Raw genomic sequence first — 27,198 nt, forward strand, 5'->3', positions numbered from 1 at the left:
TTTTGCTCAGCAGAACCCTTTTTGAGTGACCCAAACTATGACTGAGTGGGTGTAATCACCAGTACCAGGGAGATAAAAAGATGGAAGTTCTGTGACCTCACCCCCTCCCTTTTCTGTAGAACAAGGACATTGTGGGTTCTGATGTGTTGAAGATGGGCTTGCCACACTTTGATACATGTTTATACTTTGAAAGAGCAAATAAAGGACGAGAGAATGCTAAAGGTCTATAAAAGGCAGCCCATGAAGCAAGCTTTGGAGACATCTCCGTCAGCCGGGCTGCCTGTGCCCAGTGTGTACTGAACTTCACGTTGTGCAAGGTTGACCAGACCATCCGTGAAGCAAGTGCCACTTCTGTGTGCCAGCAGCCCAGGGAGGTCAGAGTGGTGCCGGTGAGCCTCGTGAGCACTCTAATTCCTTCCTGATTTCTATGAAAATGGGAAGGTCGGCACATCTACATAATAAAGAGCTCCAGAAATCAAGCCAGGGCTAACTAAACATTTTATTCTCTTTACAAACACTGTGAAGGAAAGACATTATTCCCACTTCTCTGACTTGGAAGCGGCGAGAATCAGAATTTCCCCGAGATCCCATGTTTTCTATGTGGCAGGACCCAGCTGGAACCTTGGTGAGGGAACTGCAGCCCCAATGCTCTGGGACAGTGCAGTGCGGCCTCCCGTACAGATATTAGACTAAACTGGACGTGGCTTCAGCTCAGGATGGATGTCCCAATTTGGTGTTTTTGAGAGTGAGCCGAGGGCTCTGGGCGGTTTGTGAGAGCGGATTCTGACAGCCTTTACTTTGACTATAAAAGGCCCGCTTTCTGGACTGTGAGCGAGGTCTCAGAAAGGGCTATAAATAGCAGCACTAACGCCTACTCGGTGTTTTGGCAGCGGTTCTGTCTGAACACCCTCCAGCATGAGTGGTTCCGCGTGTCCAGCCAGAAGTCGGCCATCCCGGCCATGGTGGGCGACTACATCGCGGCCTTTGCCTCCATCTCCCCGGAAGTGCTGCGCTACGTCATCAACATGGCAGACGGCAACGGCAACACGGCCCTGCACTACAGCGTGTCCCACTCCAACTTCGAGATCGTGAAGCTGCTCTTGGAAGCAGGTGCGCTGGTTGTCCCCTCGGGAACAAAACGTGTGACACGCAGTGCAGGTCCCCTTCGGGAGGAGGTCTGGAGCACGTGCCCCCTGCACAGTGGCCGACTTCAAGTGTAGCATAGTCCTAGGAGTTGCATTCTCCTTCCTGACGCCGGTCTGCCGAGTGGGGTTGGTGGGCCAGAGGCTTAGCTTCCTCCCGTGTGGTCCTCTCCCAGCCCAGCATGCCGTGGTCTTGCAGCAGTGCCTGGCCACTCAAGATGAGCAAAGCCACAGTCCAGCATGGTCCCCGAGGAAGCACCACAGCACCGGGAGTGTTGGTGTCCTGTCCGAACTGTAATAACATGAGCAGAGGACAGTCTCCCCATCACTCCCATGTCTGAAGCCCTTTGTCAAGGGTGTGACTGGTAGGAAGTCAGCTGCTCGGTCTGCTTGCACCAGTGACTCTCCATTCCGATGCCCCGTTAGCGTATGTGGTAGATGCTGTTCCTCTCCCATCTCCTGAGCCCACTGAGTGACTTCTACTCTGCTGTGGTGATGTTGGATTAACTCAGTGAGGAAATCCTCTTCCCTCCTCTTCTCAGTTTGCCCCTTTAGGGGCTTCCTTGTAGGCGAGGGCAGTTCCAGCCTGGTCCCGACCAGGAACAGAGCTGGTGACGGTGTTGTCCACAGTTGGAATGACACAGAGAACTGCAGGATACCCAGGGAGGCTGAAGGCCAGGTCTCAGGAAGGACTACCCCTGAGAAGAAAAGCTTAGGCTGTGGGAAAATCGGGGTGGAGGCGCCATCCAGGCAAGGGGAATGGGATTTTGTCAGGGAATGGTTTTGTTCATTGCCTCATCCGTGGCATTTTTTACTGCTGATGATAGTAGGTGAAAATTCTGGCTCCGTCCAACGTGAACGTAGGGTGTGTCGGCATCAGTGGCGCCCGGGAGAGCACTCGTGCTCAGCCACTTCTCTGCACGCAGCCTTTCCTATGCAGACGTGTGTACTTCTGTGAACGCCATCGCAGAGCTGTGTGGAACCTCAAAGAGTGTTTTCCTGTGACTTTCTCTTCTTGCTCTTTATTGATAGAAACATCCTAAACATTCCGAGTTAATTCTTAGTCACTTAAGAAAGCTGCTTCCAGGCAGTCACCATTGCTGGCTTTTCATCAGAAGCTACTAAAAAAGGACTTTTGTTTTTAAGTATTTGAATGGCAGAGTTAGAGAGCATGCATTTCCATCTGCTGGTTCACTCCACAAATGGCATTGGACTGTGCTTCTGCCACTCCCACTCTCTCAGCACAGGGCACTGGGCCTGAGAACTGAGTAGTGTTTGCAGAAGTGTGGAACCACACACACAGCGTCTCTGGCTCTCAGCCTTGCCGAACCTTTTGCATGTGGCTCCGTCTGTCTTCCCCACTCCCTAACAGCCATTTCGTCAACACTGCTGCATGTGTAGCATCTGTAATCCTGTCAATTCTCTGAAGCAGCCGGTACTCAGGACAACCTCCCAGAGCTCCCAGCTGTTGCATTCCCACCCTGAGTTGTAACAAGACAGCTGGAGAAATTCTCTCACTTTCAGACCTTGGGAACTATGAAGTAATTCTGTTGTTCAGCAAAAACACACTTCCTTAAAAACGCTCCCACTTCCTTCCAACTTATTCGCTTTGATTGATTTGAAAACGTGAGAGAGAGACACCTTCCATCTGGTGTTTAACTCCGCAGATCACAGCAAGACTGGGGCTGGGGCAGGCCAAAGCCAGGAGCTTCTTCCAGGTCTCCCATACAGGTGTAGGGGCCCAACCACTTGGGCCATCTTCTGCAGCTTTTCCCAGGCACAAGAGCAGGGAGCTGGATTCCAAGTGGAATAGACGGGGCATAAACTGGCACCCATAGCAGATGCCAGCATTGCAGGCAACAGCGTTATGCACTGTACCACAGTTCCACCTCCAACCATTCTTGGTCTCTGACCACCTGGTGCCGCTTCACTGGCCTCTCCCTGAAGGAACCGTTTCTTGCAGATGTGTGCAACGTGGATCACCAGAACAAGGCGGGCTACACGCCCATCATGCTGGCAGCCCTTGCCGCGGTGGAGGCGGAGAAGGACATGCAAGTCGTGGAGGAGCTGTTCGGCTGCGGGGACGTCAACGCCAAAGCCAGTCAGGTGGGCGAGCTTGCGTCCGGGGTTTGTGCTGCACGCGGGCTTGTTGCAACCATGCACAGGCATCACTGTGTACTGGCTGGCCCACCCCGAGTCTGTGTGCCGCCTGGTGGTCCCAGCTGACCAAACACGCCAGCAAGATAAGGGCGTGTTTTCTGTAGAGCTGGCAAGGAAACAGGAGTGTCCCCGACCTACACCAGTGCCAGCTGCTCCCAGCTTGACTTCCAAATGCCTTCTCAGCTCTCTAGCCCTTGTTGAGAAGAGACCAGTCCTTGGCCTAATGTGTACACTCGATGATCTTCCGTAGCTCTCAGGAAGCAGGTTTCTTGCAGCCTGCCCCCAGCCCACCCCAAATCATCCCAGGTCCCGTTTCCCCTCCGTCATCACGCTCCTGTCTGCCCACAGCGTGTCTCATGGCTGCGTTCGTTCTTCCACAGGCGGGGCAGACGGCCCTTATGCTGGCCGTCAGTCATGGGCGGATAGACATGGTCAAGGGCCTGCTGGCCTGTGGGGCTGATGTCAACATCCAGGACGACGAGGGCTCCACAGCCCTGATGTGTGCCAGCGAGCACGGGCACGTGGAGATCGTCAAGTTGCTCCTGGCCCAGCCGGGCTGCAACGGGCACCTGGAGGACAACGTAAGCCACCAGTGTCGGCGGGGGGAGGGGAGCACAGCTGCCTCTGGCTCCTGGGGGAGCAGTCTTCCCATGCCGGCCACCTTCATTGTGTGTAGTGGAGCCTGCCCATGGGCCAAGGCCAAAGGCAGTGAGAGAAACAGACCTCACCCTAAAAGCTATAAAAGGTCACTTATAGTTTAGTACCTTTTAATAGTGTGGTTCTCAGATTCAGAGAAGGTACCTTTTAAATTTGAAAGACCGGCCGGCGCCGCGGCTCACTAGGCTAATCCTCCGCCTAGCGGCGCTGGCACACCGGGTTCTAGTCCCGGTCGGGGCGCCGGATTCTGTCCCGGTTGCCCCTCTTCCAGGCCAGCCCTCTGCTGTGGCCAGGGAGTGCAGTGGAGGATGGCCCAAGTGCTTGGGCCCTGCACCCCATGGGAGACCAGGAAAAGCACCTGGCTCCTGGCTCCTGCCATTGGATCAGCGCGGTGCGCCGGCCGCAGCGCGCCGGCCACGGCAGCCATTGGAGGGTGAACCAACGGCAAAAGGAAGACCTTTCTCTCTGTCTCTCTCTCACTGTCCACTCTGCCTGTCAAAAAAAAAAAATTTGAAAGACCAAGTGACATAGAACTGTCCCCTCTGCTGGTTCACTCCATGAATGGCTGCAATAGGGCCAGGCCAGGCCAAAGCCAGCAGCTTTGTCCAGGTCTCCACTGTGGGTAGCAGGGTCCCAAATACTTGGATCATCATCTGCTTCCCCAGGTGCATTAGCAGAGTGGCTTGAGTCTGCAGGGACAAGATAAGCAGGTCACGGTGCTGGGCGGTGGCATGTGGTCACTGAGGGGTCTCTGCTCTCAGATCACCCCTTGACTAGGAAATGTTCAGAAAAAGACCCCTCTGCGTGTGTCCAGGCTTTGTGCGCAGAGAGGCAGAGAGCACGGGAGCAGGCGGGTTGTTTTTGAAAGTTTATCTCTGTGGTCCACAGGTTTGCACCACAGCTTAAGCCTGGCTGAGGTACCGGGGAAAACCTCCTGCTGGGCCCTACCCAGCCAAGGGAGTTCCTGGCAGCCCGGCCCCCAGGGGACAGAGCACTGTGCCCTGGAGGGAAAGGGAGTGCCAGATGAGTTTTTGGTCTTTGCATGTTTGTTTTTACCTCTCTCCTGCCACAGGCCGGCTTAGACAGAGCAGACCAAGCGGTCACAGAGCCGCAGTGGCTAACAGATAACCTGGCTGCCCCAGATCATTTGCCAACTTCTTTCCCGGAAAGGCCCCCATCTGTGGGCCTCCAGAGGCAAAGCAGCTCCCAGAATTCAGTGTGGGAGAGGAAGTGTGGTTCGAGCCACCTCCCGCTGCTCGTGGCATGGGGTCTCGCGCTGCACAGATGACGGCAGATCTGTCCCAGGCCGCCTGGGGCCTCAGTGTTCCTTTACATCCATGTGACTCCCTGCCCGTTTGTGTGCCTCAGAAGCAGTTTCAGTGAAGGGCTCAGTGTTTCTCCCCATATATTGCACAGATTACAGGGATGCGAGCCACGCGCCGCGCTAGCACTTACGTACGCGTCCCTGTAGCAGGCAGCAGAGGCAGTCAGGGCCACAGGGTCGCAGCTCAGTCTCCAAGAGCAAGGGGAAGAGGTCCTTGGTCAAGGGCAGGTTCTTCATTCCCACAGCACGGTACTTGCCTGGCGCTCTGTAATTAAAGAAGGAAAGCACATGAATGTACGCTTCCACCCCATCGTTTCCCACCGCCCCTTCTGGTGCGCGGGATGGCCGAGGACACCCTTGTCACGTGCAGCCACATCACTGAGGACCCAGGGGATTGGCCCCTCAGACCCCATCTCTGGAGGTCTGCCGGCCCCCCTGTGGAGGACTTCATCCCGTGCTGCGCGGTGTCACCTTCCGGCTGGGTGCCCGTTTGACCAGCCCACCCTGACTTGTTCTTTCCGTCCTAAGGATGGCAGCACCGCGCTCTCCATCGCCCTGGAAGCAGGCCACAAGGACATCGCCGTTCTTCTCTATGCCCACGTCAACTTCGCCAAGGCCCAGTCTCCGGTCAGTGTTGTGCACCTGGCCCTTGGAACTAGGCGGAAGTGCACCAGGCCAGCGGGCCCCCTGCCTCGGGGAGTTGGCAGGAGACGCAGGTTTTATGTTGGTGCTGAAAATGGAAGTTTCAGTTTGGAGCTTAAGAGTGCATCCTGTCAGCCCCGCCCCGGAGGCCAGGAGAGCTGAGGGTGGGCTCACTTGTGTTCGAAAGTCAGATGCCTGAACCTCCTCCCACGCCCGCTTCTCCTCTGTGAGGTTACTCACAGGACACACGCTGAGCCCAGGGATACGGGGCAGCCTGTTCCTGGTGTTGCTCCTTACGCGCACGCAGTGGGCACCCTGTAGACTCAGAGTTCACTCAGCACAAACAGCACTTCCCAGGCTCTGACGGGCCCTGCTGCGGGTGGACCTCTGTCCTTGACTGTGGCTCATGGGTAGCCATCAGCAGTAGTGCACGCATGCAGTGCCTGCATCCCAAGTGACATCTGAGGTCGTTTATTAACCTCCGGTTGTTTTCCTTTCCTGGTCTCCAGGGCACCCCCAGGCTTGGAAGGAAGACGTCTCCGGGCCCCGCCCACCGCGGCTCATTTGACTGATTACATGCAAAAAGCCCTCCACTTCCATGCCACCAGTAAGCTGCTAATCGTCCTGTTGGGGTGACAGATTCTGAATGTACGTGTCTTGTGCCTGAGCTCACCAGCACCCGGAAGCGTGAAGCTGAAGGAGGAGACGGAAGCTTTCGCAGCACGCCAGAGGCCGCCCTCTCTCAGTGCGGGTCACACGGCCGCGCTCTGTTGCTGCTCAGTGTCTGCTCTGTTACGTACGGTAACCTGGATGGGCGACTTCCCTTCCTTCTCTCCCCACTCCCCTCTGCAGAGATGTGGCAGGTTCTCCTGGAAGTTCTCCACCAATATTTATACTTACTAACTGTGCAGCCGCTGCGAGGCTCTTCAGCAATGCCGTTCCAGCATGAACTGGGGGACTCTGCTTTTGCCTTCATGATTTTGAACTAAGGAACTTGAGATGACGTGGATCAGCCACACTGCGGGTTGGCGCTGGTAGTTTCTGCTTCGAAAATAAAATTTACAAAAGGAAATGTTCTCAGTCGGTTTTATCGAGGTGGAGGTATTCTGTGACTTTTTATATAAAAGCTATATATGACGTTGACACAGTATTTTCAATTTTATATTTCATAGTAACACAAGTCATGAAGAAGTACCTGTAACGTGACCATATTTTTATTAATAAACGCAGTATCTCATGACAAATGCTGAATTGCATCAGAGTTGGCTCTGAGTTGCCAGAGCAGCGCGGTGTAGGTCTCTGTATTTATACATTTCTTTATACCATGTCACATGGACTTTGGTTCTGTATGTATTTAAATGTTTGAAGTGCCTTAGACTCTTGCCATATTTTCCAAATAAAACTTGCTGAAGCCCCTTTGCTGGCCCGTGCCTGATCTCTGGCAGCCGGCAGCCCGGCAGCAGTGAGCGCCGATACCAGGCGAGCAGGAGGGGAGGGGCTGGAACACAGCTGGGCTGAGATGCTTTTCCATTTCCACAGTGTGGCTGCTGACCCGAGCTGTGTGTCGGGGGGCTGAGAATTAAGACCTCACTAGAAAGGTCATCTCCCAGGGGAGCGCTGACGTCATGCTTTTTAGGAGCAGAAGTGCCAGTCCAGGATGCCAATTTTGGGCACACCCATTGGCTGACAGTTTGAAATGTGACAGGAAAGGGCAGCATGAAGCTGGGTACTTTCTACAAAATATCAGCATGCTGGTCAGATGGTTCGTGTTTCCGAGTCCTGTTTAAAGAACTGGAACCATCTCGTTAAAATGAAGCAGCACAGTGGGGCAGGCATGCGGCACAGCTGTTAGGACGCTGCTTGGGACCCCACATTACATACCAGTCCCTGGATGCGAGTCCTGCCTCTGATGCAGCTTCCTACTAATGCGTACCTTGTACCTTGGGAGACAGCTGGTGAGGCAGAAGTGCTGGGATCCCTGCTACCCACATTGAGTTCCAGACTCCTGGCCTAGCGCCAGCTGTTGTCAGCATCTGGGGGGTGGCTCTGTCTCCTTCAAATAAAAATAAATGTGTGAAAAGCAGCATGGAAACCAACATTCCAACTGGGTATTTTGGCCACCATTGCTGGCAGCAAAGTTTAACCAAAGGCCATGTGTGAGAGCCAGGTGCACTGCAAAACTAGCAACGAGGTTTCTCCTTAAATATCCCTTCCTTCTCTAATTTTAGAGGAAGGAAATAAACTTCATGCTCGGCAAAGAGTAGACGTGTGTGTCACCATAACGCTGGTCACCTGGTGGCAGGTTCACGTCTGCTCAAAATGAGCTTGGCTGAAAGCAGTACTGGTGAGCCGGTAACTGACCACCCTCCCAGCACCGCATCTGGGGCCTCTGGGACACAAAGACTATCCTCTTCCATGAACCTCAAAGAGAGGTCACAGCACCTGGCTCATCAGTCGTTCCCTCCCGAGACAGATCTGCCAGCTCTGGGACTTGGATTTGAAAAACTACCTGAACTAAAAATTAACCCAAGTTCCTGCAGACCTAAAATCCCACAGTAAATTAAACCGGGAAAGTGTGCATGTGGGAAGAGAAGTGGAGGCATGTGTTATGTGCCCCTTAATGGCGAAACATGCCTCTTGAGCACAAAAGGGGCTGCATCTCAGGTGGGAAATTTCTTGGTTCCACCAGAAAAAACAAGGGCATTAATTATATAAATGCATGGGAAATCAGTTCCTACCTCTGCATGCTTTGAAATTTCTCGGGCTGTATTTTGACAAATGAGTGCTTGTTTTATCTTTGGGCCAGGTCTCATACAGTATGGATCCAGCCCCTGGGGAATGTGCACTGGCATGTGCCCCATTTGCTGTCACAACACGGGGCCCTTGGAAGACTTTCTGTCTCGGGATGTTGGCACACTGTGTAAACCAGCCCGATTAACCCCCTTGCTGCAGTTTTGAGATAAAATTCTGTAAAGGGATTTGTGACAGATGGCTCAGGCAAGGTCCCCAAGTGAGGCCAGCGGAGAGCCAGGAATTCCGGACTTTTTCCCAGAGCTGAAGTTAGGCTACGTGTTTGCATGACAGCCAGGCGATTTCCCAGAAACCCTTGCCCTGGAAATTGAGCAGCTACAAAACTGGAATCCGTCTGAATCCATGAAGAGAACAAAGTGGAGACTGAGACAGCTTGTTCTGCTACCATTAAGACCAAAGTGGTAACCTGTCACCACAGGAGCTGGGCGCGTGATTCTGCAGAAGCCTACGGAGAACACACTGCCTAGGCTGCTCCCCAGCATGATATAGCGCCCTCTCCTGTCTGCTGTCAGAACAGCTTATCCCTGACTTGTCGTCCTGAGATCCTGCCGACAGGTGGTAAACCTTGCAGACAGGAAACGGCTGTTTTTCCCTGCAAGGAAGTAAAGAGCAGCTCCTCAGCACCTCTCTTGAAACCCTGATGGTTCCTTTCTGCAGGGGGAAGCCTGAAGTAGGAGACCCCACACACACCCCCTGCTACAAAGAAACAGGGCAGCTGCCTGGAGCCATGCAAAAGCAACACGTTTCAGCTTTGACACAGCAAGGGGCTGTCCTCCCTGTGGACCCAGACACCACAGCCTTTGGGGTTGCCATTTGTCCATGAGGAGCAGCAAGTGTGCATCTCCTGAAGGAGGCGTTTCTAGAAAGCCAAGCGCCATGGCTGTCACAGATCCATTTTTCTGTGCTTGTGGGGACACAAGGAGGCAGGGTCTCGGGATAATATGATGAAATCCAGGCAGGCAGACAGCTTAGAGTTTGTTTTCCAAAGTTCCTCTTTTTCTCCCCACTTCCTCACGCAGCTGAGCCGTTACTGCTTGGGAGGGTGGTCGTGAGCCACTGCCCTGGCTTTGGAACAAAGGCAGTTTTCTATTTTTTTTTTTTTAACTAAAAGCACAATTATTTTAGACCCTGGGCCTTAGCCAGAATCTATTTAATGCTACTTACTACATAAGGAAATCACTAATCATATGTTTACTCTGCTCTTACTCACCATGGCTGTAATTTAGAAACCAACTGATTTTAAAAATACATCGAAAGTCTATTTTATGACCACAAAAGGATGTGGCTGTCGCCCTGGCCACAGTGTTCCAAGCTCCCTCCCACTAGAGTCACTGGCTGTTTCCTATGGAGTGCAATTTGAGTCTCACCATCTTAGTTCTTTGAGTATGAAAGACACAGTTGGATTTTTTCATGTATCTTCCACATTCATATCCTGAATTCTGGCAAGGATTTTGCAGTTATGTTGGAAAGCAAAACTTTTTTTCTGAAAGATTTATTTGTAAGGCAGAGTCCGAGAGAGAGTGAGTCATTGATCTTGCATCCGCTGATTCACTCTCCAAATGGCCACAGTAGTGGGGCCTGGGGCAGGCTGAAGTTAGAAGCCTGGGAGTCCCTCTGGGTCTCCCACATGGGTGGTAGGAGCCAAGTTCTTGAGCCACACTGCACCACTTTCTCAGGCACATTAGCAGGAAACTGAATCAGAAGTAGAGCAGCCAGGATTCAAGAGCTGGTGCTTGGAGCCAGCATTGTAGCATTAACAGGTTAAGCCGCTGCCTGCAACACTGGCATCCCTTAAGAATGCCGGCTCAAGTGTCAGCTAATACACCTGGGAAAGCAGTGGATGCTGGCCCAAGCCACTGCCACCTACTGGGAGACCCAGATGGAGTTCCAGCTCCTAGCTTGACCTGGTCCAGCACCAGCCATTGCAGCCATCTGGGGAACTGAACTAGTAGATGGAAGATCTCCATCTCTCCCTAACTCTGCCTTTCAAATAAATAAATATGTCAAAGCCAAATTTTTTTACAAATTGAATGAACTGGAGCTCATATGGGGTGCCAGTATCACAGGCAGTGGCTTAACCTGCTGTGCAATGCCAGCCCCAGAAAGCAAAATGTTTATGGGTACATTCTTGTACAGAAATGTCTGACTCAGGGGACACTGGGAAGGCGCTGGCATTGTAGAAAACTGGCTGCCCGCTGCCTCTTCTTTAAGACCCTAGAGCCAGAGTGGGGGAAATAGACCCCTAATTTTCAGGTCATGCAACTTGCTGAAGACATTCCTATTTCTAGGACCAATTCCCAGTCTTGTATTGGAGCCAAAATAAGCTGTACGGCTGTTCTTTGTTCCCCAATCCAGAAAGCCCCAGTTTACGCAGCCTGAGAACTGCCTGGAAGGTGCGGCTGTATGGAGAGGGAGCGCCCCAGCTCAGACTCAGACTGGCAGGTGCTGCTTTGCCCGCTGCAGTGCCAGGCAGCTCAGTGCTGTGCAGAGCTTGCCTAGGAGACCATGGGGCAGCTGGGCGGGTCAGCTATCCCTCAACGATCTGACTGCAGTCTTGTCTGCCCTGTTAAGAAATAACTGGATATGCTTAAATAAGCAGGCAATAGAGACAACATTCACTCACCGAGCCGAGTGTCTCCAAGTTCAGGAAGCTCGGCCACGCCGAATCCTGCTGCACACACACACATCACCAGAAGGGCCGGCCTGAGACGAGCAGCACACAGGATCGGCTTTTATGCTCCTGTCTGCTGAGACAGAGGCGTTCCCCTGCCTGCTTCTTAGACAGCAGCTGAAAGAATCCATGTGGAATCCCAACCACAGCATGGTGCTGGAGGTCCGGGAGCATCACAAGGAGCAGGTGACTAGCAGGGAGCCAGGGAGGGGCCGGGGAGCTCCTGGGCAAGATGGGGGGGGGGGGGGGCTGGGAGGTTGGTGCACTTTTCTGCTCACTCGGCGATCATCCAGCAGGCCATGCACGCACCATCTGTGTGCTTTCCTGTATATACTGCAAGTTCCATTTTGAAGTCTGAAAACCATACTAACATTTGGTCAGAAAAGAACTTGGGAGGGAGCATGGAGATAGGAATGCCAACAGGAACAAAGAGACAGCGATGCATGTGAGAACCAGGAACTCCACTGTAGTGTCAGTACACAGCTCTGCACACGCTGAGTCCTGCGGCCCACTCAGAACCCTGGGAACAGGTCCTAGGGGCTTGTCACTTACCCAGCTCTTCTGGACACAACAGAGTAAGGCACACTTGCCATCCACTGCCGAACCTGGCCTCGGCCATGTGGCGAGCTTCAAGAAGGAGGCACTAATGGCAGTGGCATGTGGATTCCAGATGGAAGATTTCACAGCCAGTGTGTAGCTCCCCACACTCTGTTCAGACAAGAGTATGGAGATGGGCGTCCCATCTGCCTTGGTTCCTCGGTGACTGTGGGCCCTTGCTAGCCTATATCACATGCACGTTCCTATTATGGGTAAGAAAAAGGCCTGTCTCATGTTAGGGAAGTCTGGGAGTTCTTTGTTCCCACTGCACGACTGATACGTTCTTTATCGGAACAGAAACTGGCTCTGGGAAGTGGGACTCTGCTGAGTCGCAGACAGAAATGAAACTGTCAGTGGGGAATCCATCATGGAACACTGAAAACTAGCTGAATGGCTAATTTTTAAAAACATCATTTAAAAGGCAGAGGGATACAGGGAGACAAAGAGATCTTTGTTCTTCTGCTGGTTTGCTCTCCAAATGGCCACTATGGCCCAGTCTGGCCCAGAATTCCAGAGCACCACTGCGGTCTCCCATATGGGGAGGGGTGGGGGCCAAGCACTCGGGCCATTGTGCTGCTCTCTCAGGTGCATCAGCAGGGAGGTGGATGGGAAGCGGAGCAGCCAGGACCCACAGCAGCTCTGATAAGGGGATGCTGGCCCACCGTCTACCATGCTGGCCTTGAGTGACTATTTCTTAATGATCGCAAGGCCAGCTTGCCCAGTACCATCCCAGGTGCACAGGAAGGAGCTCACCTTTTGTATATGATGGATGCCTCACCCCATTTCTGAAGGCAGCCATTTCCTGTGTAGCTGGGGGAGCAGCTGCATTCTACAGTCTTGTCACTCTCTGCCATGGGAGGGCCTGTGAGCACACATCACTGGGCCCTACCCTCCAGGTGCCAGGGAAGAGGCCCAAGAACTGGCATCTGTAAGACGTCCCCTGGTGGTGCTGACGGTGCCCTGCGGTCTGGAGGAGGGGGCTGCTCTCAGCACACCTGCCCTGCCCTGCCCTGCTCCAAGTCCCTGGTGGGCAGGATGCTATGCTTCCTGTTGTTTGCTGTCCTCTTCCCAGCATTTTCTTCTCTCGCAGCTTTCTGGTGCCCACGCCTCACGTACATCTCTTCTCTGTGGAATTCGCAGTTCCCAATTTTAAAATGATTTTTGTAAAGCAGCCGTTGCCTCTTCTCTCCACAGATTGTACAAGGTCTTGGGGGTCCACATATCTGTGTTCACCAGGATTGGGTTTGAGAATTTGCCCCCAAGAACTTGAATCCCAGGGGTCTTCTGAGAACCCCACCACCACCACCATTCCCCTCAGAAAGCATCCTTTCGGCCGGCACCATGGCTCACTAGGCTAATCCTCCGCCTGTGGCGCCAGCACCCCAGGTTCTAGTCCCGGTTGGGGCGCCGGTTCTGTCCCAGTTGCTCCTCTTCCAGTCCAGCTCTCTGCTATGGTCCTGGAAGGCAGTGGAGGATGGCCCAAGTGCTTGGGCCCTGCACCCGCATGGGAGACCAGGAGAAGCACCTGGCTCTTGACTTCAGATCAGCCCGGTGTGCTGGCCGTAGCGGCCATTGGGGGGTGAACCAATGGAAAAGAAAGACCTTTCTCTCTGTCTCTCTCTGTCCACTCTGCCTGTCAAAATAAATAAATAAAAAATTAAAAAAAGCAAGCATCCTTTCTCTGGGCGAATCTCACCGAGTCCCTCTTTGTGCTGGCTCACTCCATCACAAATGCTCACCTAAATACAACGGTCCCCTCTCGCCATGCTGGCAACACAGAGCCACGTGCATACTGCCAGGCCATCTTCTCAGCTGCTGCCTCTGACGTGCATCCTTGTCCCCAATCGGCCAGCGCAGTGCTCACTCGCATGCACACGCCAAGGTCTGAGACACGCAGGCACACACGACAGAACGCTGCAGGACCAAGAATCAACTCCAGGGATCCTCCTTCCTGGGGTCAGAGGCTGTGTTGAGATGAGTAAGAAGCAGGGAAGAGGGGCTGGCGCTGTGGTGTAGTGGGTAAGCTGCCGCCTGCAGTGCCAATCCCATATGGGTGCCAGTGTGAGTCCAGGCTCCACTTCTGCTCCACCTCCCTGCTAATGCACTGGGAAAGCAGAAGATGGCTCAAGTGCCTGGCCCCTGCACCCATGTGGGAACTGGGGAAGAAGCTCCTGGCTCCTGCCTGATGACTTTAAAATAAACAAATCTTAAAAAAAAAAAAATTCAGGGAAGAAATCAGTGTTCCACTCTGAAACTGGAGGCAATTTGGTTATTACTCCCCTGCAGATAAATTAACCTCTGAGAGACAGGACTCACTCTTACAATGTCCACTGGGTCTGACTGGCGCAAGGCCTTGACTGACCAAGGGAACAGGAATGAAGTTCTCCATGTGCGTCTCTCCATCACTGGCAGAACACATGGCCGAACACATGGCCATACACATCACCAGAAGTGACGCGGAAACTGCTGTAGGCTCTGGACTCTGTCGTATTTTATGAGGAGGAACAGAGTCCTTGCACACTCTTCCATGTGTCACCATTTAGGGACTCCCGCTGAGGAGAATAATCCAACTGCTGCAGCACCAGGGGCGCAGCTGCAGGAAGTGCTTTGCTGGATTCTTGTCTGTTCTTGTGATCCGCACTGAAGGGAGGGGGCCCAACACTGCCACCCACCAGGGAGCCTTGTAATGGCAGCCTATCTGCGATCCATACACGACCCCCCTGCCTGTGCAAGACTCATCCGCTCACCAGCGGGGCCAGTCTGAAGCGCTGCAATGGGGCAGCTGGGCCACGAGCCGCCCACGGCAAAGGCGTCTGCTTGCCTCTGCTTCCCCCCTCTCGCCCTGGTCAAGAAGTCAGCTCCTTCACTTCTTGGCTCGCTCTCTGGTTTCTACGAAGACACTGGACACTGCTACAGAGAGGAGGAGCAAAGGGATTCAGCTCAGGGCAGTGCCAGGGAAGAAGCCAGGGGCAGTGAGCACTGAGGGGCCATCAGGTTTGTGGAAGATGGAATTAAAAGTTTACTTTGGTGCAAAGAGAGGAGGACGCCTTTACTGAAGGTAAAACTTGCTTCTCGTAATTCTTCAGGGAGCACATCACTGTCTGGTTTGTAAGCAGGTGTGTCAGTTATCTATGACCACAATAAAGCTATGTAACAAACAGCCCTCCAAGCCTCAGCGGCCAAGAACAATAAACATGTCAGATGGTCTGCGGAGCGGCTCTGCTGACCTTGGCCGGCCCCCTCCGACAGCTGTCAGCTCATCCAGGCTGACTGTGATCCAACACTGACAGCATTCAGCTCTGTTCCAGCTGCAAACCCAAGCATGTTCTCCTGGCCCTAACAACGGTTCCAGAAAACACATGAGCAAGGGTTCTTGAGGCATACTCACAGTGGCAGCATTTCTATGGTGTTCTGCTGGCCTAGGCAAGTTGCAAGACCAGTCTGGATTCGAGGAGGTTGGGAAACCAGTTCTCCAATGAAAAGAACCACAAAGCCACAGGCCACGGTGTTTGGCTACAAGGTTTGAAGCCGCAAAATACAGTATATCTATCACATGGGATCCCCTCTCACTAACAGTTCTGGCTGGGATTTCGCAAGTTGATCCAGAGGCTCCGGTGACCCACTCAGATACCTGTGGGAAAGGGTGGAGACAGCACAGCAGGTCCACCCTTGTGATGTGTGCAGAGCTTTTTCCGTGGGGCAGGGGCCTGCTTCCATTCTCAGCCACACCCTTATCATTGCCACGGTCACTGCCATGTGGGAGCCCTTAACTGGTTTCCTGTCTCAAAGCACCCAGGGACCAGGAGTCTCAGTGGAAGACAGAACATGGTAGCTTCTTGGGTTTTACAGGGGTGGTAATCCCAAAACTGTGATAAGAGAAGAAGGTTTTGGAGCTGGCGCCATGGTGTAGTAGGCTAAGCCTCCGCCTGTGGTACCAGCATCCTATATGGGCGCTGGTTCATGTCTTGGCTGCTCCTCTTCTGATCCAGCTCTCCGCTTATGGCCTGGGAAAGCAGCTGAAGGTGGCCCAAGTGCTTGGGCCTCTGCACCAATGGGGGAAAACCAGAAGAAGCTCCTGGCTTCAGATCAGCCCAGCTCTCAGCCATTTGAGGAGTGAACCAGTGGATGAAAGACCTTTCTCTCAGTCTCTCCCTCTGTATCTCTGCCTCTCAAATAAATAAATAAATAAACAGATAGATAAATAGATAAATAAATAAAATCTTTAAAAGATGGGGTAGGGAGTAGGAAAGAGAGAGACGGTTTCCATGGCAGAGTCTTGGGAGCTAGTTTCAAATGGTTTTTTTCAAGAGGCCCAGGGTGAGGCACAACTGAGGGAAGACCCCGACTTCCCCAGCCCATTCTCATCTCACGGAGGGGCCCAGGCCACAGCACGTCACGGAGACCTGATCTTCACTGCCTTTCACGTGCCACGGGCAAAGTCAGAGCGGGGACTGGCCTGAGTCACGTTAGAGACCTGAGGCTGAGTCACCGTCACCCCAAACCAGGGCTGCTTCCCACCCCCAGCAGGGGAAGGGCCCACCACCATTTCTGAACTGTGGTCCGGGAAACTGCTCTGAGGCAGTCTTGCCGAGACACGGCCGGGTCCTTAGACAGTGCATCCGAGCCTGGCGTGCCACGAGGGGGCTGTGTGAACGCTGAGGTTGGGTGGGAGAGGGGCGGAAAAGAGAGCTTCACTGCTTGCTAATGAACTTCAAAGGACTCTCACTTAGGGACACATCAGCCCACAGCACACTGCAGTCATCACCTTGGTCTAACACAGGCAACACCCTTCTAGGAGAGCAGGGGTAAGGATCATGTTCACCATCAAACTCCGCAGAATGTCTAACACTTTAGATGGTGCATCGGGCCACACTCTGGCCCTCGCTGCCCTGGCTGAGGAGGGTCTGAACACCTGCCAGCCCCGGGCCTCTCTGCCGATGGATGATGACTGCAGATTGCCTGGAGCAGAGACAGATGCTTCAGTGAGAACGAGCTTGGGGCGGGCAGATGAGCCCCCACTGCGGCAGCTGCCTTGGGTGCCATGCAGGAGTACTTCTCGGAGCACAGGTTCCAGAATCTGCAGGGCCCGTGTTGCCGCTCCACCTCCTTCCACATCATTTCCCCAACATCCTAAGTGACAAGCAGGCTCCATCTCCCTTGCTGAGGCTGCAGGAGGGAGCTTGGCACATAGCACGGCACAGAACCTGCCCAGCCCTGCAGGTTGTTCACCGCAAGCCTCCCACAGCCTGCCACCCATCTGAAGGGCAGCTGGGCTCAAAGGGAAGGGGCAAGTCCTGTGCTTCTCAAGGAGGAAGATGCGTTGAGTCCTGAGCCAAAAAGCCAACAATTAGTGCACGGCACACTCAAATGGGCTCCCTGGGGAGGGAATGAGTCAGGCGGAGTGGATTCCGCAGTCAACTTGATGGCTGCTCTGTCAATTAAATACACTCCAAATCAGCACCACTGGCGAGAGCCATTTTAAGGGTATAGAAGATGGTGGGCATCCTTCCCACCCAGGCAGTGCAGAAACTACCTACACCTCCAAGCCCACCAGTTCATGATACTCCAGTGCAGCCTGACCTATGAGTGCCCCCTTGTGGCCAGTGAAGGAGACACAGACACGCGTGCACGCATGCACGTGCCCACACACACATACATACATACACACACAGAGGCACACAAGTGGCTGCCAATCTCCTGATGACAATGTTTTTGTCAGTAGGACACAATGGATAACAAAATCAAAGTAACTATAAGCACTTTCAAAAACTACAGGGGCCAACATTGTGCCATAGAGGATTCAGCTGCTGGCTGCCATGCTAGCATCCTATGTGAGCACCAATTTGTGTCCCAGCTCCTACACTTCTGATCCAGCTCCCTGCTAATGCACCTGGGAAAACATGGGAAGATGGCCCATGGGCTTGGGCCTATGCCACTGATGTGGGAGACCTGGGTGGAGTTCTAGGTTCCTAGTTTTCACCTAGCTCAGCCCTGGCTGTTGCCTCCATTTGGGGAGTGAACCAGCAGATAGAGGGGAGAGCTCATGCCAGCACTGTGGCATAGTGGGTAAAGTGGCAGCCTGCAGTGCTGACATCCCATATGGGCTCCGGTTTGAGACCCGGCTGTTCCACTTCTGATCCAGCTGTCTACCATGCCCTGGGAAAGCAGAAGATAGCCCAAGCCTTTGGGACCCTGTACCACATGGGAGACCCGGAAGAAGTTCCTGGCTTTGGATTGGCACAGCTCTGGCTGTTGCAGCCAACTGGGGAGTGGACCAGCAGATGGAAGACCCCTCTGTCTCTGTCTCTCCTACTCTCTGTGTAACTCTTTCAATTAAATAAATCTTTAAGGGAGGGGGGAGTCTGTCTCTTTCTCCCTCTGCATTTCAAATAAGTAAATGAATCATATATTTGGGGTGGGCACCAGAGATTAAGCAGATGCTTGGGATGCCCACATCCCATTTCAGAGTGCTAGTTTTGAGTGCTGGCTACTCAGATTCTAATCCAGCTTTCTGCTAATGTGTCTTGGGAGACAGCAGATGATGGCTCAAGTACTTGAGCCCCTGCCACTCATGTGGGAGACCCAGATGGAGCTGTGTCTCTCTTTCAAATACAAATAAAAAAATTTAAAAGAATAAATCTGAAATCTTAGATTTTGCTACATACAGAATAAGTCAACATCACTTAATGAAGCTTTATATGTATGTATATGTTTAAGGGATTTTCCAAAAGTTCATGGAGAATGCATATCATGAAACCCCACACGTGGATTCTAAAAGTTTCTGTATCAGGATCCAGCACTGTGACGTGGTAGGCTAAGCCTCCACCGCATCCCATATGGTACTGGTTCGTGTTCTGGCTGCTCCACTTCCAATCCATCTCCCTGCTGATGGCCTGGGAAAGCAGTGGAAGACAGCCCAAGTGCTTGGGCCCCTTCACCCACATGGGAGACCAGGAAGAAGTTCCTGGCTCCGGGTTTCAGACTAGCTCAGCTCCGACTATTGTGGCCATATGGGAGTGAACCAGCAGATGGAAGACACACCCTCCGCCCCCGGTCTATAACTCTGCGTCTCAGATAAACAAATATTTTGTAAAGATTTATATGCTGGGGCCAGCACTGTGGCACAGCAGGTCCCATATGGGAGCCAGTTCAAGTCCCGGCTGCTCCACTTCTGATCTAGCTCTCTGCTATGGCCTGGGAAAGCAGTGGAAGATGGCCCAATTGCTTGGGCCCCTGCACCCGCGTGGGAGATCCAGAAGCAGCTCCTGACTTCGGATTGGTGCAGCTCTGGCCTTTGCAGCCAACTGGGGAGTGAACCAGCAGATGGAAGACCTCTCTCTCTCTCTCTCTGCCTCTCTTCTCTGTGTAACTCTTTCAAATAAATAATCTTTAAAAAAATAAATTTAAAAAAAGATAAATAAAAAATTTTTATGCCAAAAATAAATTTATCTTTTCATCTCATTTTTCCACAAACTTTTTGGTATGCCCTCATAAGTATGTTCTGGGTCACAAAGGAAGATGTATCTGTCACAGTGGTTGGGACAGATCCTGTCCCTGCACAAGGCCTCTGGGGAGAAATCTTCTCCAAGTACCCTTTAGATTCACTTTGGAGTCAGGGACCTGGAGTTGGGGGTAAGACACAAGCAAGAGAAGATACCATCCCTGCCTGTCACGGGCTCAGCAGGGTCCACAAGCAAGCACAGGTCCATGCAACAAGGCAGGGGCAGCACGCACCCTAGACAGGACAAGGCCGGTGGAGCCGAGGACCTGCGGGAGTGCAGTGGGAGCGACCAGGGGGCCTTGGAAGGCCTGGATCGAGCTGTGCTGTGAAGAAGCTGATGGCCTCAAACTAGAAAGGGAAGGAAACAGTGTTTAACTCCTCACACACCGGAGCAGCAAAGGACAGACTGGCAGGCTAACATCACCACCAAGTTCTCCCCCGCCCCCGGAACCTGTATTTGTAGCCTCTTAAAGTTATAAAAGCGTCAAAGTTTATGCCAAGTGTCAACTTATTTCTCTTTCAGGGTCAATCTGTTTCTTTTTCCTCTATTTTTTTTTTCTTTTTTTGAAAGAGAGCGAGTGTGCTCCCGTCCCCCAAATGTGACAGCCAGGGCCACGCTGAGGCTGAAGCCATAAACTGGGAACTCACATAGGCCTCCTACCTGGATGTCAGGAGCCCAGTTCCTTGAGTCATAACCACGGCTTCTCAGGGTTCTGTATTAGCAAGGAGTGGGAGGCAGGAAATAACCCAGGTCCTCCCTGTGAGATACAGGCAGCCTACCCCACATCCTAACCTCCTGGCTAACTGCCCAGCCCGGTGGTCCCTGTCCATCCACATCCTGCTATGGCTTCACATCATGGAAAATCACAAGCCCCTGTTCAGCTCTCCCTCACACGGCAGGCACTGTTCTGCAGGCTCCGCCCGTGTTAGTTCAGTTTCTGCTTCCCGGAGCTAGGAGATGGGTGATGTCGGGGCTACCCCCTTGTTCCAGACACGGCAGGAAAGCACAGGAAGCAGAAGGAACTCATCCGACTTCACACAGCTAGGAAACAACAAAGCCAGGCCCATCTGGCCCCGGAGTCCCTGCCCATAACCATTCCACCACACTGCCCCTTGCAGAGAAAACCATTCTTGGCCAAAGTGAGTGTGAAGCAACTCAAGTTCCAGACAGGAAATCAACTACAGTGCCCTTTATCTGAGATGGATCAGAGATGAGTTTATCCCAGCAAGGCTGCAAGGGGAGTTACACTTGCCCCTTACACAACCATCCGTGGCCCCAGTTCCGCACAGGATCTGAGAACTACAAGGCAAATGAAAATCCTTCTGGCCCACAACCAGCTCTGTGACACATTCCAAACACTGCTTAAAGACACAGGATTCTGATTGTGGGGATGCCCTCGCTTCCGGAAGCAAAAGGCCCAGTACTACCTGCTGAGTCTCACGCTCCAGCCCACCACAGCCACGCTAGGCTAGGGCTTACAACCTGCAGAGCCCAGGAGCATCAAGTAAGCACCCAAGAACCCTGTCCTAATCATTTTTAGGTCATGCAACTCAACTAGAAAGAAACTTCTAGAACAAAAGCCAAAAGGAATCCATAGCTGCCTTCTCCAAGTCAGCTTCTTCAGAAAAGCAAGTCTCATGAGGCCAGCACTCCTACCCTAAGGAGGGGGAAACCAGAGGCAGGCCGCTTAATCTCCAGGCTTTGCAGAGAAAACGTGCCATTAGGAAGTCTGAGCTTACGGGACTCCATGTCCTTGCAGCGTGGTTGTCTGAGTCCCTGGGCCAGCGAGCCTGAGACTCTCAGGATCGGTCAACAAGAACAGGGCTTATTTACCTGCCACAGTACGTCGCGCTGCAGGTTTGAGATAAGGTTCCCTCTAGGTGCCCCTCCGCTGGCACCAGCTAGCTCACTTTTACTCACTCTAGGGAAGCTGCCAGCTGCTAACGTAGCAAGACACAGCCCACGTGCAATTTTATGGCTCCAGATGTTCCAGTGCTTTTGCTTCAACTCTACTCACCCAGCAGTACAGACCAGCATCTCCTATACCAGAGGAGAGCCACCCCAGGACGATGCACAGCACTGGGTGTGTGCATGGAGCAGGGCTGGGCACAGACACGGAGAGGGACCTGCTTTTTCTGCCGCAAGTAGGAGGCTGCCACTCCAGCCCTGTCCCTGGTGCTCAGTAAGAAACCTTCCAGGAGCCAGAGCTGTGACACTGTAGGCTAAGCCTCCGCCTGCGGTGCCGGCATCCCGTATGGGCGCCGGTTCATGTCTTGGATGCTCCTCTTTCTATCCAGCTCTCTGCTATGGCCTGGGAAAGCAGAAGATGGCCCAGTGCTTGGGCCCCTGCACCCGTATGGAAGACCTGGAAGAAGCTCCTGGCTCCTGGCTTTGGATCAGCCCAGCTCCAGCCACTGCAGCCATCTGGGGAGTGAACCAGCAGATGGAAGACCTCTGCTTTCTCTCTGTGACTCTGCCTCTCATAAATGAATAAAATCTTAAAAAAGAAAAGAAAACTTTCTAATGTCGACTGTGGACATCACTCCTGTGCTACCTCCTTGTATTAATGAGGGTCTCTCTGAGAAACACAACTAGCAAGAACCAAAACATGAAGAACCAGAAAGCAGAAGCTTCTGAGGAATTCCATGATCACTGAGGGCACAGAGACCACAGTGTGCTATCTGCACCCCGGAAGCCCAGGTGTAGCCAGTGGCGTAGATCCAGTCCCAATCCAAAGGCCTGAGATACAGGTGAGCCATGGCCAAGGGCAGGAGGAGTCAGAGGCCCCCAGCCCAAGCGGACAGTGACTTCACCGTCCTGTATCTCCACACACTGAGGTTCACTATGCACTGGAGGATGCCCTCCCACATCGGTGAGGATGCAGCTGGTTTCCTAACAATACAAATGCTCATCTCTTCCAGAAACATGCTCACAGGCACACCCAGAAATCATGTCTTACCAGGTATCTGGACTAACTCAATAAAACTAAGCATGCGCCTCTTGCCTGCAAATCTTCACAAACGAGCATCTTCGAGAGCAAATAAAGCCTGGACATCCCAAGCAGACTGAGAACAAGAGAAACAATCCCTCCATGCGGGAATCCAGCAAAAACGTGCAAGTCGAGCACCCTGCTGGTAACCTGCAGACCCCAGAGGAGTCCCAAGACTTCCCCCAAAACCCTGTCCTAGTTCCACTCCGATCATTTGATCAAGAAGATGGAAACTTCCACAAAGACTGCACAGCTGTTTTCTCCAAGCCCATCCTGGTGGGAAAAGCAAGTGAAGAGGCAACCACGTGAGCTCACGCTCAGAAGAGCACTCTGTAAACCTGTACAGGCACTGTGGAGGAATTAGCTAGACCATGGATGGCAGGCAATTTTGTCCTTGAGGTCAGGTTGGTTCTCACTCCAAGGTTCACCCACTGGCATCCCTCCCCTGCAGAGCATGCAGGTGCTCACACATCAACAGGAGCCTTCCAAGTGACCCCATGAACATGGACAACCGACGGGCCAAGCAGTACCCAAGGATGGTATGGATGTTCACGTTCAGACGAGACTCTCCACTGCGGACCGAGGCCAGGCAGGCTGCTCTGACAGGGAACAAAGCAAACAGCAGGGCCCACTGGTCAATGGTGGTTTGCCAAGGAACCTGTAGGTTGTCGGCTGGTGGCTGCGAGGTGTGCATAGGCAAAGGGCCCTCCCAGGAAACAGGACCCACACTGAGGAGGCGCCCAGCGCTTCAGCCTCATGGGCATTCTTCTCAGGGTGCACCTGTGTTACCTTGGGCTCCTCTCCTCTGTAACAGCTCCCCCACTCGGCCCCCAGACAAGAGCAGCAGGTGTCTGTCAGCTCCTTCCAGTGTGCCTGAGCCTCTGCTCACCAGGGCACTGCTTCAAATCCCATTAGCTTGGTGGTGGCCAAGCCCATCCATCCCTCCTCTTCACCAGCTCATGTGTCCTTCACACCCCCCACCAAGCCACTCAAAGGCTCACTCCCTGCCCCCCTGTGCCGGCCTGATGAAGCTTCCCCGTCATCTGGAGTCGGCCCCTCCAACACAACCAAACCAAACCACCACAGATCTCCAGCACAACACCCGCATCAGTCACTTTGTCACTTTATAATTTACTGTGTTGAGTACCCAGCACAGGTGCCTTGGGTGCAGTGTTCTCACTTCTTCCATCAAATACTGGTCTCCTTGGCCAGAGACTTGTGTCTGCGTGATTCAGAGAAACACGACAGCAAGGGTCACAGTGGACGGCTGTACTGGCAGACAATCGGGATTGATCAGGACCGTGTGTTCCTAACATGCATCCATTGCAGGCAAAGCAATGAACGTGGAAGGTAACTAACTCAATAAGCAGTGACAGCCAAACACCAGCCCCCTGGCAAGGTCCTGTGTGACAGGGCAGGAATGGAAGTCAGTGCATAGCACCCACCTTCCCCCGTGGGGCCCAATTCTCACTATTCTGTGTCCTTTCTCACTAATGGGGCTTACACGATCACTGATTCTGTCAGGCAAAATAGAACACTTCAGGCCTCTTATTACAGGGAGGGATTCTTCTGGGTTCATTTTTTTGTCTTTAATTTTATTTACTTTTTTTTTTTTTTTTCATTTTATTTGAAAGCCAGACAGAGAAACAGAGAGGACGATTTTCCATCTACTGGTTCACTCCCCAAATGCCCACAACAGCCAGAGCTGAGCCAGGCTGAAGCCAGGAGGCAGGAACCCCCTCCCAGTCGCCCATATGGGTGGCAGGGAGCCAGGTACTTGAGTTTCATCTGCTGTCTCCCAGGAAGCTGGAGCAGAAGCAGAGGAGCTGGGACCAGAAAGCAGCCTGGTATGGGATGTGGTTGTCCCAAGCTGTGACCTAAGCTCTGGCACGAAGAGTTCCTTTGTTTTGGGAATGATATTGCAGGCTGCTTTGTAAAAGGCGAAATCCTCTGTTCTCAACGGCCCCCAGACACCCCTGCTTCATCTGAAAGTAACATGCAGGCTAAAGTGGGCTTCCAGGACCAGCCAAATCCAACCTAGCTTTTGCCTTAGTGTGAGTCCCTCTGTGGGCAGCCTCAGATGACCCCACTGCTCGTGCAGAAAGGTGATTTGGGTGTTGGTTCTAACACTAGGAAGTAATATAAAGCACCACCAAATTGAGCTTCTGTCTTAGAAATGAGGTCACAATCATTCCCTTTCCATATTAGGAGATATTTTTCCTCCAGTAAATCGAAGCAAATGAGAATTTTAAAATACCTTCATTACAAAACTAGGTTGGGGTGGGGCAGGAGGCGTAGCAGGTGAAGCTGCAGGTTGCATCCCACATGGGCTCCGTTTGTGTCCTGGCTGCTCTACTTCCAATCCAGCTCCCTGCGTATGTCCTGGGAAAAAGCAGTGGAAGATGGCCAAGTGCTTAGGCCTTGGCTAACAAGGGGGAGACCCAAATGAAGCTCTTGGCTTCAGCCTAGCCCAGCCCTGGAGGTTGTGGCCATCTGTGGAATACACCAGTGGATTGAAAAGCTCTCTGTCTCTTCCTCTCTCTGCCTTTCAAATAAATAAAACTGAAAAGCAAAGTGGGAATTAAAAAAAAAATACCATGAATATTTTAAATGAAATAATCCAATAATTTATTGCTAAAATTCTTTAACACCGTATTAAAATATCTCTCAGGAAGAGCTATTTTAATGGAATCCATCTTTTACAGTGTTGACACATCACTGCTTTCCAGTTTTGTTTTTCATTCTTTAATGCCCCCTTTATGTCTTAATGTATCAAACACTTCTATAAGTGAAGGTACATATTTAATAGTCACAGATATTTAATAGGCGCACAAATATTTTCTTCATGTCAGAGGATATAGGAGCTGGATTACACAGTGCAGTTCTTTACTTCATCTTGAAAGAATGCAGGAAGCAAGTGGAGAGAAGCACGCAGGGCAGATCCAGGCCTGGGCAGGTGCCTGCCCTGGGGCATTCTGCCACCTGGTGTCCACATCTGGACACTGCACCCTCCTCAGAATCCCATGGTCTGAGCATTGATGTCCTCCCTCCCTCCAGTCATCACCACACCATACAAGGGACCTCAGCACTCTGCAGTGGAGAAGAAGCGCCACCTGCTGTGGGGTTCAGGGGCAATGTGCAGGGGCTCTGGAATGGGACAGAACTCCAGCTCCAAACCCCCAGCCACGACTTGGGGCAAATGGCTTTATCTGTCAAGCCTTAGTTTGTAAATGGTAGAACATTTGAGACCACCGACCTTCCAGAAGGTCACATAGGTGCCATGCTGCCAAGACGGAAACATCAGATAAAGTGCCTGCAGATCACAGACACACGAACGCTTCAAGCAGGATGAAAGAACAAGTGCATCATGGAACAGTCTTGGGAAGAGGCCTGGCTCATCAGCACAACTTCCTCCCGACAGCCATGTCCCTTATCCTGAGGAGCCCAGAGCGACGAGAAGCAGGATGGGGCTGTGACTGATGGGGCTGCTCCTGCAGTCCAGGCCCAAGCACAGGAAGCCAAGAGGCTGAGAGGCCTGACCAGAGGCCAGCTCTGTGAGGGAGTGCGACCACAGAGGGCTGGGTGTGCACACGAGCACAGGGACCCAGCAGCAGGGGTGGCAGATGGAGAAGGAGGCCTTGAAAGTTGAATGCTGCGAGGGGTCAGAACACCCAGATCTTTAGACTGTGTGTGGGCTGAATGGTCTCATCAGTTTGCCTCCACAAAGTCAACTCACGCAAGCACCATTTTTTATTCCCATTTTAAGTAAAAGAAAGTTGTGGGGTCAGTGCTTGGCACAGTAGGTTAAAGCCCTGGCCTGCAGTGCTGGCATCCCATCCAGGCACCAGTTCAAGCCCTGGCTGCTCCACTTCTGATTGAGCTCCCTGCTATGTCCTGGGAAAGCAGAAGATGGCCAAAGTGCTTGGGCCCCTATGTGGGAGCCTCAGAAGAAGCTCCTGACTCCTGGCTTCGGATCGACTCAGCTCTGGCCATTGCAGTCATTTGGGGAGTGAACCAGCGGATGGAAGACCTCTCTTAATATTTATAAAATAAATCTTTAAAAAAAAAAACAAATAAATAAAGTTGGGGACTTCCGTTTTGATGTAGCAGATTAAGCCACCACTTGTGATGATGCTGGCATCATTATCTGAGCACTAGTTCAGTTCCCAGCTGCTCCCCTTCCAATCTATCTCCCCACTGATGTGCATAGGAGAGCAGCAGGAGATGGTCCCAGTAGCTGGGCCCCTGCCACCCACATGGGAAACCACAATAGAGTTCTGGGTTCCCGGCTTCAGACCTGGCTATGAGGCCATTTGGAGAGTGAATTGGCAGACAGGATCTCTCTCTCTCTCTCTCTGTTACTATGCATTTCAAATAAATAAATAAATCCTTTTATTTAAAAAAAAAAAGCAGGGGGGAGATGGCATTTTGGCATGGCAGGTTGAAGGCTGCCTGCATGCTGGCGTCCTATATGGATACCAGTTCATGTCCCAGCTGCTCCACTGCTCAGCCAGCTCCTTATTAACGGTACCCTCGTGGGAGATCTGGAAGAAGCTCCTGGCTTTGGATGGTCCAGCCTTAGCCATTACAGCCATCTGGAGAGTGAACCAAAAGATGGAATCTCTCTCTCTCTCTCCCTCCCTCCCTCCCTCCCTCTGTCTTTGAAACACTACCTTTCAAAATAAATAGATAAATCTTTAGGA

The 27,198-nt window shown here is 52.5% G+C and overlaps 1 protein-coding gene across 27 annotated transcripts in view; it reads left to right on the plus strand.

Moving 5' to 3' along the window:
- KANK1 (KN motif and ankyrin repeat domains 1) overlaps nt 1–7,341 on the plus strand; it is a 217,281-nt gene extending 209,940 nt beyond the window's left edge. For 15 of the 27 annotated variants that reach the window (XM_070051193.1, XM_070051222.1, XM_070051216.1 and 12 more), the window contains 5 exons: nt 891–1,110; nt 3,106–3,248; nt 3,683–3,883; nt 5,812–6,089; nt 6,435–7,341. In XM_070051193.1, the coding sequence (XP_069907294.1) occupies nt 891–1,110; nt 3,106–3,248; nt 3,683–3,883; nt 5,812–6,087 (840 nt within the window). In that variant the 3' untranslated portion in view covers nt 6,088–6,089; nt 6,435–7,341. The remainder of the gene's footprint in view (nt 1–890; nt 1,111–3,105; nt 3,249–3,682; nt 3,884–5,811; nt 6,090–6,434) is intronic. The other 12 variants (XM_070051244.1, XM_070051231.1, XM_051858534.2 and 9 more) reach the window with 1 other exon arrangement.
- The last annotated feature ends 19,857 nt before the right edge of the window (nt 7,342–27,198 follow it).

Source organism: Oryctolagus cuniculus, chromosome 1 (genome assembly GCF_964237555.1).
Source record: "Oryctolagus cuniculus chromosome 1, mOryCun1.1, whole genome shotgun sequence".
In the NCBI taxonomy this organism is placed as follows: domain Eukaryota; kingdom Metazoa; phylum Chordata; class Mammalia; order Lagomorpha; family Leporidae; genus Oryctolagus; species Oryctolagus cuniculus.